Source organism: Mustela nigripes, chromosome 6 (assembly GCF_022355385.1).
Source record: "Mustela nigripes isolate SB6536 chromosome 6, MUSNIG.SB6536, whole genome shotgun sequence".
NCBI lineage: Eukaryota > Metazoa > Chordata > Mammalia > Carnivora > Mustelidae > Mustela > Mustela nigripes.
In genome coordinates, this window is record NC_081562.1 from 19,177,633 (window position 1) to 19,191,947 (window position 14,315).

Below are 14,315 nucleotides of genomic sequence, written 5' to 3' on the forward strand. Positions count from 1 at the left end.
TATGGGTTGTCACAATTTGTTGTTGGAGGATTTAAGCATGTCTTGTGTGACTTCACTAAAAGAGGACTTTAGGAAGCTTATGTCTGATCACCCCAGGACTTCGCCCCATGCACCTTCTCCCCATATAGCTTCTCTCTTTCCTGATTTTATTTAGCATCTTTTTGCTGTAATAAATTATAGGTATTGGGCACAACTATAGGCTGAGTCCTTTAAGTCTTCTTAACATCCAACCTGGAGGTGGTTTTGGTGGCAGGCCTCCTGATATATGGCTTTGCAGCTTTAGTTCTTAGTCTCTTGTTACTCTAGACTACCATATGAAAAAGTCCAACTTCACTTACTGGAAAGGCCATATAAAAGAGAACCAAGTCACTCCAGCTGACAACCAATACCAACTTAAAGAGTCACCTGGGGTGCTCTGTTATTGGGTGTCTACCTAAGGCTTGGGTTGTGGTCCTGGGGTCCTAGGATTGAGCTCCATGTGGGGTTCCTTGCTCAGTGGGAAGCCTGCTTCTCCTTCTCCCACCCCCCTGCTTGTGTTCCCTCTCTCACTGTGTCTCTCTCTGTCAGATAAATAAATAAAATCTTTTAAAAAATTGCACTAAAAGCCATAAGATACCTAGGAATAAACCTAACCAAAGAGGCAAAGGATCTGTACTCAGAAAAATATAGAACACTCCCATAAGAAATTGAGGAAGACACAAAAAAAAGGAAAAATATTCCATGCTCGTGGACTGGAAGAATAATATTGTGAAAATGTCTATGCTACCTAGAGATATCTATACATCCAATACAATCCCTAACAAAATACCATCCACATTTTACAACATAGACTGAAGACATCTACAGAGCTGAAACAAATAATCTTAAAATTTGTACGGAACCAGGAAAGACCCCAAATAGCCAGGGGAATGTTGAAAAAGAAAAGCAAAGCTGGTGGCATCACAATTCTGGACTTCAAGCTCTATTACAAAGCTATAGTCATCAAGACAGTGGCACAAAAACAGAAACATAGATCAGTGGAACAGAAGGGAGAACCCAGAAATGGATCCTCAACTTTGTGGTCAACTAATCTTAAACAAAGCAGGAAAGAATGTCCAATGGAAAAAGGAGTCTCTTCAACAAATGGTAATGGGAAAATAGGACAGCCAAATGCAGAAGAATGAAAGTGTACCATTTTCCTATATCACACACAAAAATAGACTCAAATGGATGAAAGACCTCAATGTGAGACAGGAATCCATCAAAATCATTGAGGAGAACATAGGCAGCAACCTCTGTGACCTCAGTCACGCTAATTTCTTCATAGAAACATCGCCAAAGGCCAAGGAAGCAAGGCCAAAAATGAACTATTAGGAGATGCAGAGGAGAAGTGAGGGAAATCAGAGTGGGGGAAAGTGGGGGAAATCAGAGCCAGAGACAAACCATGAGAGACTGCAGATTCTAAGAAACAAACAGGATTTTGGCGGGGAGGCGATGAAGGGTTCGGTAAGCCTGGTGGTGGGTATTATGGAGGGCACATATTGCATGGAGCACTGGGTGTGGTGCATAAAAAATGAATTCTGGAACACTGAAAAGAAATTTTAAAAAAATAATTTAAAAAAATTTTTAAATGAACTATTGGGACTTCATCAAAGTGAAAAGCTTCTGCACAGCAAAGGAAATAGTCGACAAAACCAAAACACAAACAACAGAACAGGAGAAGATATTGGCAAATGTCTTATCAGATAAAGAACTAGTATCCAAAATCTATAAAGAACTTACCAAACTCAACACCCAAAGAACAAATAATCCAACCAAGAAATGGGCAGAATATGCTGAGTGAAAAATGTCAAGCAGAGAGAGCCAATTATCATGTAGTTTCACTTACTTGTGGAGCATAAGGAATAACATGGAGGACATTGGGTGAAGGAGAGGAGAAGTGAGTTCGGGGAAATCGGAGGGGGAGATGAACCATGAGAGAGTGTGGACCCTGAGAAACAGACTGAGGGTTTTGGAGGGGAGGGAGGGTGGGGGAGTGGGGAGAGCCTGGTGCTGGGTATTAAGGAAGGCACGCATTGCATGGAGCACAGGATATAGTGCATAAACAATGAATCTTGGAACACTGAAAATAAAATAAAATAAAAAGAATTTTAACTCTCTCTTGAATAATGCCTACACACATTTTTGGTCTTTTTTTTATTTTTTATTTTTTCAGTAATCCAAAATTCATTGTTTATGCACCACATTCTCTTTTCGTTGTGTTAGTTTATTACCATTATGCTTTTAACACTATCCTCATGTTAAAATAGTGGAAGGAAATACAAAAAGAAAAAAAAATGGGCAGAAGACATGAACAGACGTTTTGGCAAAGACATCCAAATGGCCAAAAGACACATGAAAAAGTGCTCCACATTACTTAGCAGCAGGGAAATACAAATCAAAACCTCAGTGAGATACCACCTCACACCAGTCAGAATGGCTAAAATTAACAAGCTAGTAAATGACAGATGTTGGCGAGGATGCAGAGAAAGGGGAACCCTCCTACACTGTTGGTGGGAATGCAAGCTGGTGCAGCTACTCTGGAAAACAGTATGAAGGTTCCTCAAGAAGTTAAAAGAAAAGCTACCCTGAGACCCAGCAATTGCACTACTAGGTATTTCCCTAAAAGAGTCAAATGTAGTGATCTGAAGGGCATGTGCACTTGAATGTTTATAGCAGCAATGTCCACAATAGCCAAACTACGGGAAAAGCCCAGATGTCCATCTGCAATGAATGGATAAAGAAGATGTGGAATATCTAGATACAGTGGAATATTATGCAACCATCAAAAAATGAAATCTTGCCATTTTCAATGATGTGGATGAAAGTAGAGGGTATTATGCTAAGTGAAATAAGTCAATCAGAGAAAGACAATTATCATATGATTTCACTGATATGTGGAATTTGAGAAACAAGGCAGAGGATCATGAGAGAAGAGAGGAAAAAGTGAAGCAGGATGAAACCAGAGAGGGAGACAAACCATAAGAAACTCTTAATCTCAGCAAACAAACAGAAGTTGCTGGAGTGGAGAGAGGTAGGAGGGAAGGGGTAGCTGGTTGATGGACACTGGGGAGGGTATGTGCTATGGAGAGCACTGATTGTGTAAGACTGTTGAATCACAGAGTTGTACCCCTTTACAAACAATATATTGTATGTTAATTTAAAAATTATTTTAAAAATTTAAAAGTTAAAAATTATTTTTAAAAGATCAAGCAAAATAATAACTCCACTAAGTTTTCAGGTGGTTTGTTACACAGCAATAGATAACCAGTATGATATCTAATATTTAGGAGTTTCTTTGGTGCCAGAAATTTCTCTAAAGCTTAATATTTAGAACATTAAAACGTCTTCAACATCGCTTTGGCATCAGGGAAATGCAAATCAAAACCTAAATAAGATACCACCTCACACCAGTCAGAATGGCTAAAATTAACAAGTCAGGAAATAACAGGTGTTGGTGAGGACACAGAGAAAAGGGAACCCCCCTACATTGTTGGTGGGAATGCAAGCTGGTGCAGCCACTCTGGAAAACAGTATGGAGGTTCCTCAAAAAGCTGAAAACAGAGCTACCCTATGACTCAGCAATTACACTACTGGGTATTTATCCTAAGGATACAAATGCAGTGATCTGAAGGGGCATGAGCACCCGAATGTTTATAGCCACAATGTCCACAATAGCTAAACTATGGAAAATCCTAACTGTGCATCAACAGATGAATGGATAAAGAATATTTAGTATATCGAGATACAATGGAATATTATGCAGCCATCAAAAAACTGAAATCTTGCCATTTGTAGTCATGTGGATGGGACTAGAGGGTATTTTGCTAAGCAAAATAAGTCAATCAAAAAAAGACAGTTATCATATGATCTCAGTGATACGAGGAATTTGAGAAACATGATAGAGGATCATAGGGAAAGGGAAGGGAAAAAATGAAACAAGATGAAACCAGAGAGGGAGACAAACCATAAGAGACTCATCATTGCAGGAATCAAACTGAGAGTTGCTGGAAGGGAAGGAGGAAGAAGGTTGGGGTGGCTGGATGATGGACTTTGGGGAGGTAATAAATGGAATGTGAGTGCTGTGAATTGTGTAAGACTGATGAATCACAGACCTATACCCCTGAAATAAGTAATAATTTATTTGGTGATTTTATAAATAAATAACCAAATAAAAGTTTAATATTTAATACCTCATTCAATCTCTGAACAGAGTCTTATGAGGAAGGTCCATTATTATCCTCATTTTACATCTGAAGAATCTGATACCCCATGTCACTCAGCTAGCAAATGGCAAAACAGACTTAAACCCAAGATGCTTAACTCCATAAGCTCTTAAATCACCATATTACATAATTTCTCCTGACAGATGAAAGTCTTTCAAAATAATAAGATGTAGTTCTAATGTTTTACATACTCAAGTCTATATAAGAAAACAATTCTTTTCTCTGAGTTTACAGACACGGTTGCTAAAAGATTTTTGGTGTTTTTTTTTCCTTTTTTTTTCTCTTAAGTATGCTAGTCTCCAAGATATTCATATACCATTGTCTTATTTGGGGTATATTTTACTGTACACATTCCATTTATTACCTCCTTCTGTTATCTTTTTTCTTTTTCATGTGGTATAAATAGAATCCCAAATATTTATTCTGTATTTCAGGTTTATACAATCAGGAAAATGGGCATAAAACATTTAACAAAGCAGTAATTCATAGTTGTATCAGCAAGTAAAAAACTGTAAATATCTACATATATACAAATACTAGTAAATAGCTAAAGCTTATATTTCTCATCAAATTTCACCATCCTTTCTTAAAAGCAAAAGAAGTGAAGAAGTAATACTTCAGTGATATGATCAGTTTGCCTGAAATAAATCTTTAGTACTAAATTATTCAGTGTACTATTTACAAGTATTAAGAGTTCTGGAGAACATGAGTGGCTTGGTCAGTTAAACGACCCACTCTTGATTTCAGCTCAGGTCATGATCTCAGGGGCCTGAGATCCAGCCCCATCCAGCACTCCAAAGCAAATAATCTGGCTTGATATTCTCTCTCTCCTTCTCCTCTGCCCCTCTTCCATGCTTGCATGAGCACCCACTCTTTTTCTCTATAAATAAATAAACTTTTTAAAAATTAAAATATGAGTTCAGATTGCTAAAAATGAAAACTAGTCAAGAATTACACTGTTCTGAATCCTGGCTGTACCACTTACTAGCTGTGAGATCTATACCAAGTTATGTCACTTGCCCTGCCTCAGCTTCCTTGTACTGAAAATGAAAATAACAATTGTTCTTATCTCACAGGATTTTGTGAAAAATAAATGAAATAAATACAAGCTTTTAGCACAGTGTCTGACACATATAAAAGACAAAAGTCTCAGGGTGCCTGGGTGGCTAAAGTCATAATCTCAGGGTTCTGGGACCAAGCCCTGCATCACTGGACTTCCTGCTTAGCAGGAAGTCTGCTTCTCTGTCTCTCTCTCCCTCTCCCCCTCCCCACTTCTCATTCTCTCTCTCTCATAAAAATAAATGAAAGCTTAAAAAAAAAAAAAAAAAAAAAGCCCAACAGTCTCTTCCAAGGGTCAGCACACTTGTTGGAAAGGGCCAAATAGTAAATATTTAAGAAATGCAAGGCATACAGTCTCTGTCAAAACTATTCAACTTGGGGTGCCTGGGTGGCTCAGTGGGTTAAGCCGCTGCCTTCGGCTCAGGTCATGATCTCAGGGTCCTGGGATCGAGTCCCGCATCGGGCTCTCTGCTCGGCGGGGAGCCTGCTTCCTCCTCTCTCTCTCTCTGCCTGCCTCTCTGCCTACTTGTGATCACTCTCTGTCAAATAAATAAATAAATAGATCTAAAAAAAAAAAAAAAAAAAAAAACTATTCAACTTGACCTTGCTGTGTGAAAATAGCCACAGACAATACATAAACACAGGAGCATAGCTGTGCTTCAACAAAACTTTAGTAACTGAAATTAACTTTATATGATTTTCACATGTCACAAAATATTATTCTTTTGTTTTTGTTTCAACTATTCAAAATGTAAAATCTATTCTTACCTCAGGAACTAGCTGTACAAAAGCAAGTAGTGCCCTAGTTTGCCAAATCTGGTCTAGTCTCAGCTCTTTCAGCAGCTAGCAGGCTATATAAGCCTAGGCAATAAGCATTATAACTGGCTGCCTTGATGAAGGTATAATCATACAGAAAACAGGAATAATACCTTCCAGCCAGTTATGAGAAATCAATGAGATAAGGAATATGCAAGCACTCTGAATGTCAGGCTACACTACAGGAAAACAGCAGAAGGTGGCAGGGATAATAAACACTTGTTTAAAAAACAAACAGACTGGATTCCAAATTGCACCGGAGCAAAAACTGTGAGGCAGGAAATGATCACTGGAGAGACAATGTGAAATGGTAAAAGAATTTCTGAGTCAGACATTCAGGGCCCACGTCCTGGTTCCCCAATTTATAAGATGTATCTCCTTTAAAGTCTCTGATGAACATAAATGTCCTCAAATATAAAACAGTTAAGCTATCTTACCTCATAAAACTATGAGATACAAGTGAAAATCCACCTAGTGCCATTCATTTAATTTAAAAAAGGCGAGGGCAGTCTTTGGTGCTATCGCCGTCGGAGTGCGGATCCTAAATTTTCTTTGGGAGAATATAAAAGAGAGAGGGCGAAGTAATGGAACTGGAGTCTGAACACGTCTTGGAACTAGAACCCCGGTCTCCTGACAACCTAATCAACCTAAGTAGACCTCTTCGAGCCCCCAGGCGTCCAGTCTGCAGATGATCCCACAGGACCTTCTAGGTTTATTCACTAGATATTGTGAATTCTTCAACATCCCCAAACCGAACCGGGTTCCAGAGCAAAGCCACTATTAACAGCCATTTAGAGGTCACCGAAAAATCTCTCGGTCTGAATCACAAATTAAAGTGTGACAGGCGGGCAAGGAAGCCATGAGACTCACCTGACTCGGGATAGACCTGGTAGGCTCAGACTGGACTGAAAAATTGTCCTGCCGGGCTGTAGTCTCAAAGCTGTTAAGAGTCCGTCGCGAGTTCTATTTTAAATCTCGCGGGAAGGCTCGGGAACCAATCGCCGCTTCCGCCCTCTGACCCGGAAGCAGAGTCGGCGCGCGCCGCTGCAGGCTGGGGAGGAAACCAGATTTCCTCTGGCCAGTTTTCGACAACCTGGTGCGTATCGCTCCTGAACCTGAGGGTTCGCGCGGGTTTACAACTGGCCGCCCAGTGCTCCCATCCTATTCTTGCGAGTTCCTTCTCTCCCGGGTCGTGTCCCACCTCTCTTCCCTCTGACCTCGGGCTTCGAGAGGTGGTAGCGGGGCTCACGGGACTTGCCTGTCTGGGAGAGACGTTGGAGCTTTTTGCGGGTACTTCAGTGGTTTCCTCCCTGTTCCGCTCTTCAGTTTTAGAGGGCAAGTCCAGCTCGCCGTACAGTGAAACCCTGAAAATGTAGTGAGACTGGGCACAACTTAACAAGCGATCAAGGGACCGAGTTTCCTGACCTCGAATCTTTCCCACTTCCCACATCGCTGTGCCTCTATGGGCATCCACCTGCTGGTCACCCTTAACAAATGTCCGGTCCTGGATTCCCAGTCGTATGGTTACTAGTTTATAGGCTCCCTGAGGTGGGATTCCTCTGATTCTCCGTAAATACTTGATGATTTCGTTACTGAGTCCAACTATTCTCAGGACAACTGCATCCAATTAAAGGGGGGGGGGGGAGGGAAGGGTGGTGGAAGACCTCTTTAGATCCCTAAGTCTCCTCTGGGAATGCTACTTCCAGAGTGCACATCAGGCCATAACAGGTTGGTGGAAGTTTTGTGCCTGATTTTACGAATATCATTTTTATATCACACGTTTTGGCACTCTTTCTCCAGGTCTTACTGTGCTTTTCACACAGAATCGTAACTCTTACCGGATATTGTGATCTTCACGGTGGAGGCCTGCTTTTCTTCTCTAGCACTTGCGTCCAACACCTAGTAAAGTATTTCAAATGCTGTCTCCTCTATGAGCTTGGCAGCTAACCTATTAAAGCCTCGATTTCTTCTTCTGTAAAATGGGAACCATTTCCCTCCTCTTAGGTTTGCAAGTATTAGGTGTCATAATGTCAGTAAAATCCTTAGCATGGCACCTGCAAGCAGTGCTCTGTAAATGTTAACTATCATTAAATTTTTTATGAATATATTCACTACTAAACTGATTCCATCTTCAAGTACTCACTATCTTTTTGTTAATCTAAACAGGATATGATGATTTATTCTGCAGGTATTATTCATAAAGTATTTAAAGAAGTACCTGGTTTGGTATGGTTTGGTTTTTTTTGTAGCTGTCTGTGGCATCTGAAATACCATGTCCTTATTTTGATTCATTTGCTGAAAGTGACTGACACTTTGATGGTTTCTAACTATGTCTGTGCTGTAATCCACAGTTTCGTGACCTTATCCAATAGAAGGCTATTTTATTTTTACAACTGCTCAAGTATTGACATACAAGATGAAGCAAGATGCCACAAGAAATGCTGCCTACACTGTGGATTGTGAAGATTATGTGCATGTGGTAGAATTTAATCCCTTTGACAGTGGGGATCCAGGAAACCTAATTGCATATGGTGGCGGTAATTATGTGGTGGTTGGCATATGTACATTTCAGGTTAGTGTACAAAATTCAGTGAATGACATTGAAGCTATTTCACTGGTTAAAAAAACAAACTTTGGCAAACTGGGTAAACTTGGAAAGCATATTGAACTTGATTGTAAGAGAAAAAATGACATGAAGAACTACAGAGGAAGATATTTCCAGTAATATATGCCTGAGATTTGTGCATACATTAAATAGGTAGTGGGGAAAAAAAAAAAAAAAGACTATGAGGCTTCTCTTTTTGCCTCGTGTTTGGAAATGGAATATTCTGGTAATTGAAGGTTGTGGCTAACTGAACATTTGGTATGTACAGAGAAAACTAGGTCTCAAATGAGACCTAAGTAATTACTTAACCCAGTTTTTCTACATTCCACTTTGACATAGGAAACAAGCCTAAAGAATGATCCTCCAGGAGATTTTACAGCTGTTGTGATATTCAGCTTCTGTATTAGTATGCTCTCATGGTTTTTGTACATCTAAAGCATACATCCAGAATAGACACAGTATGGGACCCTGTTAATTGAACAGGAAATTTGGCATAGTCATTAAGACAATGAACTCTGGAGCCAAAATGCTTGGGTTTTTACTTCTGCCTGTCTTTACCTCTTAATAACTATATGATGCTGAGGGCGCCTGGGTGGCTCAGTGGGTTAAGCCGCTGCCTTCGGCTCAGGTCATGATCTCAGAGTCCTGGGATCGAGTCCCGCATCGGGCTCTCTGCTCAGCGGAGAGCCTGCTTCCCTCCCTCTCTCTGCCTGCCTCTCCATCTACTTGTGATTTCTCTCTGTCAAATAAATAAATAAAATCTTTAAAAAAAAAAAAATAAATAACTATATGATGCTGAGCAGGTACTTAACCTCTCTTCTATAAAAATGAGGAAAATAATACTTAATAGGGTTTTGTGAAAATGTAGTTAGTATGTCATGTAACGTTCCTAGAAGGCATCTGGCACAATTAACATATATATATATAAAATTTAACTGTCACTAATCTGGTCAGTGTTGCCCCCCAGCACCAGCCCATATTTAATCACCAAAGCAAGATTGCATTGTGGTGAGCACATACGATGTTTTCTTACAGAAAAGCCAGTTCCACATGTGAAAGAATCTAAACAATGTGAGTTCAGCCCTTAGAAATTTTGGCTAATAATTTGTTTACCAGAATATTATTCCTAAAACAATATTTCTCAAATTAAGATTAATCGGTGAGGTAATTTGGCATTGATCAGTTTTCAAAGATTTGAAGTAACTTTACCACTAAAGTAGTACTATTGTAAACATTATTTTTTACTCAGGAGGCAGTATTTTATTTCAGTATACTGTTTTGACATCATAAATGCAGTTTAGCACTTTACAGTGCATTAAGTAAAGTTATATAAAATTAGACTGCATGCATATTTATGCTAAGGAAAAAGTATGAATTAAAGGCTTCATTTTTTTGGTGTCTGAGTAGAATACAAGAGCTCTTACATTTTCCCACATTGTCTCTTAGGATTGGGGTAGAAATTGCTAGCTTTCAGGCTAAGTGACCCATGGCCTGACTTTAGCTGGACTACTTAGTTAGGATCATAAAAAGTCCACATGATTAGGAGAAATAATATAATACACTCTTGAAAAAGACTGATGGTAAAACCATTTTTCTGGTGCAGGCTACTAACCCACAAAAGAATAAAGGAGCTCCCTACGGGTGAAACTAAGTTTTCATTACTTTTAAAATTAAGAACTGAATACAGAATTGTATTTAAAAAAATACTGAAAAGATATGTTTTATCTCTAATTTATGTTCAGCTAAGAAATGAGAAAGTCAAGAAGGGAGAAAAAAAATCGGGGGGAAAAAAGGTGATGAGTGGCAGAGAGAGAAAAAGACGATGGAGAAGAAAGAACTAGCAAAAAACATTTGTATTGCTCTGTCCTGTCTCGCGCATTGTCCTTGTTGATCCTCAGACCTGTCAGATTGGCAATCTAGGTCTTACAGCCAAACTACCTAAAGAAAGAATTGAATTTTATCAACTTGGCAAGTTTCTGTGCCAAGTACTGGCAATAAAATTAAGCAACTGTCCCTGTCCAGAGTTCCCGTTGTACGTCAAAGAAGTTCGGGGATTTATATGACTAGTAAATGAAAAAACAAGCTGTAGACCCCATTTAATAAACCCCTTTTCCTTTGATGCTGCTATTCAGATAGATTGAAGCCATAATTCTAACAGTTCTGGAAGAGATTCGAGTCCCAATAATTTGCCCTTGAGGATTCATAATATATTATTGTTTCCCTTTAAAGTTATTTTGTTATCTAATTAAACACTATTAAGCATTGTTTCTATTCTATCATGTTAGAAACTTCAAGTTCCATAGCATCCAATTTCATGCTTCTTGTCTGAGAAAACTAAGTAAAGGTAAATTGAATTGAAAGTTTTCCACATGCCTGTTGGAAAGGCAATCCTCTTTCTAAGACTCCTAGGAAAACACTGTCAATACGGTAGATTTAAATTTCAACAAAGCATTTTTCAGAATCTTATGGTGTTCTTTTGAATATGTTGGAAATTTGAGCTGAATGTTGTACTATTAATTGGTGTCATGTATTTGTCAAATATTAAGTGCAAAATAGAACTGGTAATACCTATGTTAAAAAAGCAAGGATCCTGACCTCAAGATGTTTAAGTGTAAAACCATGCAGTAAGAAAACTGTTATAAGAAGTCCTATGTGCAAAGGGTAGAGGGAACATGAAAGTTTCAAAGTCTATTCAAAGGATCACCAATAATGAATTAGGGACTTGAATTTCGAGAACATTTGATTTAAACAAGCACATTGAATTTATGTAGAACGTGAAGCTGAGAAGAATACCTAATGCTTTGAATGATAAATTCCACTTAACAAGTATTTATTGAGTACCTGTTGTATGCCAGACACTGTGCTTAGAGTTTAAGTATTTAATAGATTGGGTTAATGTGCCAAGTTGAACAAGCTAAAATTTAATAAAGTCTTAAAATGATAGACTGCTGAAGCTAAAAGGGACAATTGTGACTTAACAGTTTTTAGTCATCTGGATGTTCACTATGAAACAGTGCAATGATTAAACTGCCAAAAGGAGTTAATTCGGTGCTGTCCAGTAGAAATACAGTGTGAGCCACAAATATAAATTTAAGTGTTGTAGTGACCACATTATAAGAAGTAAAAGTCAGATGAAATTAATTTTAATGTATTATTTTACCCAGCATATCCAAAATATTTCATGTGTAACCAACATAAAAAATTAATGAGATATTTTATATACTTTTTAAACTAAGTCTTAAATCTGGTGTGGATTTTGTACTCTATAAAGTATGCACGGTTTGAACTAGCTGTATTTCAAGTGCTTAATAACCCCATGTGGCTAGTGGCTACCATATTGGACAGCATAGCTCTATATCCTTTAATCTTTACTTCATTTCTCAGCAATGTATGTTATGATGCAAATGAGATCACGTATTTGAAGACATTTCAGAATGGTATTAAAATGTTTAAAACTGCCATGTGAAAGAGGGATTAGACTCAGAATGGTAAATATATTTTGTGTTATTCATCAGTTCTGTCTGGTGAAGTTGTGGCTTATAGTGCTTTAAGACTGACACTGAATCTTCTTTAAATGTGTTCACCTAAGATCAGCTGTGGCCAAATACTTGTCTTCACTGAAGTAGATTTCATCTATATGGTTCCAGGAAGCAGAATTTGGAGCAATTAGTAGAATTTACAGGAAAACAGATTTGGTTTTAATGTTAAAGAGAGCTCTTAGAATTAGAACTTCAATTCTAATTCAAGGTCTAACTTGAGTTGAATAAGCTCCCCCAAGAAGTAGCTAGTTCCCTGTCACTGAGAATGTTCAGAGAAAGGTTATGCAGACTCTCCAGATGTTACATAAATTCAAGTGTGAGGTGAAAGAAGTGGACTAGGTAAACTTTACAGTCTCATCTGACTAAAAGTCTGTATTTGGCCTTAACTGGGTATGGTGGGAGGGCCTGCCAATTACAAACCCTTACAAGAGCCCTTTCATCAACCTGGCTTTGCCCCAACCTCAAGCACACCAGAGCCTTCTATAAGGATTTGTATTGCAGCAAGTTTTCCAAAGGATCTTAATTTCCTGCCTATACAATACTGCCTACACCCCAGACTAAACCCAAAATAGCATTTGTCTCTGCCTATACCACACACACACCCTGACCTTTTAGTTGGCTCAGCGGCAGACATTGCTGCCAGGAAAAAAGGTTTCACTGGTAATAACATAAAGCTCAAGCTATACAATCCCTGGGATTTATTTATCTCCGTGGCCATCCAATAACTCTATATATACTTTGGGTAACAAATTATAGGACCTAATTGTCAACACTGTTGTTACAGTAGCACAGTAATCTGTGTTTTGATGGTAAAAACTTCATTTTTAGAAGATTGATTAGTCCAGTGTGGAAAAATAGATGTAACCCAAACTATGAAGTCAGCTATGATTAGGCTCTTAACCTGATTTTAAAATTGCTTAGTGGTTGCTGCCTTGGCATATCTGGCTGTTAGCCATACAGTTATACACACAGATTATGAAGTCACAAAATTTGACAGTGTTTTTCTTTTTTTGATAAGTGCATTTCTATTTCCTATTTTCATTTATGGAAAAACTTATGCTGTTAAACTCAAGTTCGTCTGAAATTTAAAGTTATTTTTCAAGGGGCATTAGAATTATGTAGAGAAAACCATGTGGAATGTATTTGTGAAACAAACGGCTTTGTTAGGATCCCAAGGACATTTTATCCTGGAAAAATCAACACATTCAATAGGATTCACTTAAACCTTGCATTTAGATTCAGGATGAATGAAATTCTTAGAACAGACCTTCAGATAATATCCTATCTATGTAGACATATGTATCGCTTAAGTAAGTTTTGCCTGCTCTAGATTTTTCCCCTGGTGTTATTTTATAATTCTATAAACTTAGAAAAGATAATTGTATCACTTAATACAGAGGAGTCCTTGGAAAAATTTGTCATGAAAAATTTTGCTGCAGTCTCTAGATCCAGTTGGGGTATTGATTTAAATAACAAAACAGTTTTTAAACTTAATATTTTCAAGCCTATAAAAAGTATTTTAAAATATATGTTATCTATATAAGGTATAAAGAACAATAAAATAGATTCCTGGATGCCTACTACCCAGCTAAAGAAATAGAACATTAGTAATTCTTCTGAAGCCCTCCAGGTGTTCTTCCCTTACTGCCTTTCCTTCTCACCTTCAAGTGGTAATCATGCCCGAGATTTTGTGTTGTTTTACTTTGTTTTTACTTTATAGAGTTACCATATATGTAGGTCTTACAAAGGAGTATATTGGCTTTCATGTTTCAAATTTTATCAATGAAATTATTCTGTATTATTTTCTTCTACCATGTGTTGCTATTAACATTGTATTTGTTAGAATACTCTATGTCACAATTCATTTGCTTCCATTGTTGTATGGTATATTTAGCACATATAGCATGATTAACCTGTCTATTCTTCTATTGGCTGTGTGGTTTATTGTTAATTTTTTTACTCTTGAAAACATTGCCAGAATGCATATTCTGTTGTCTTCTGTTTGTGTTTTGTTACCTCCTCCTTTCATTGTTCTCCTCCCTGATAATTTGG

At 38.0% G+C, this 14,315-nt stretch overlaps 2 protein-coding genes across 3 annotated transcripts in view; one reads left to right on the forward strand and one right to left on the reverse strand.

Moving 5' to 3' along the window:
- PARPBP (PARP1 binding protein) overlaps positions 1 to 7,077 on the reverse strand; it is a 68,437-nt gene extending 61,360 nt beyond the window's left edge. For both annotated transcript variants that reach the window (XM_059402234.1, XM_059402233.1), the window contains exon 1: positions 6,990 to 7,077. The gene's annotated coding sequence lies outside the window, so the exon portion shown is untranslated. The remainder of the gene's footprint in view (positions 1 to 6,989) is intronic.
- A 62-nt stretch (positions 7,078 to 7,139) lies between these two features.
- The window catches only part of NUP37 (nucleoporin 37), a 43,691-nt gene continuing 36,515 nt past the window's right edge, over positions 7,140 to 14,315 (forward strand). Inside the window, exons 1-2 of the mRNA XM_059402238.1 lie at positions 7,140 to 7,215; positions 8,471 to 8,691. Coding sequence (XP_059258221.1) covers positions 8,536 to 8,691 — 156 coding nt within the window. The 5' untranslated portion in view covers positions 7,140 to 7,215; positions 8,471 to 8,535. The remainder of the gene's footprint in view (positions 7,216 to 8,470; positions 8,692 to 14,315) is intronic.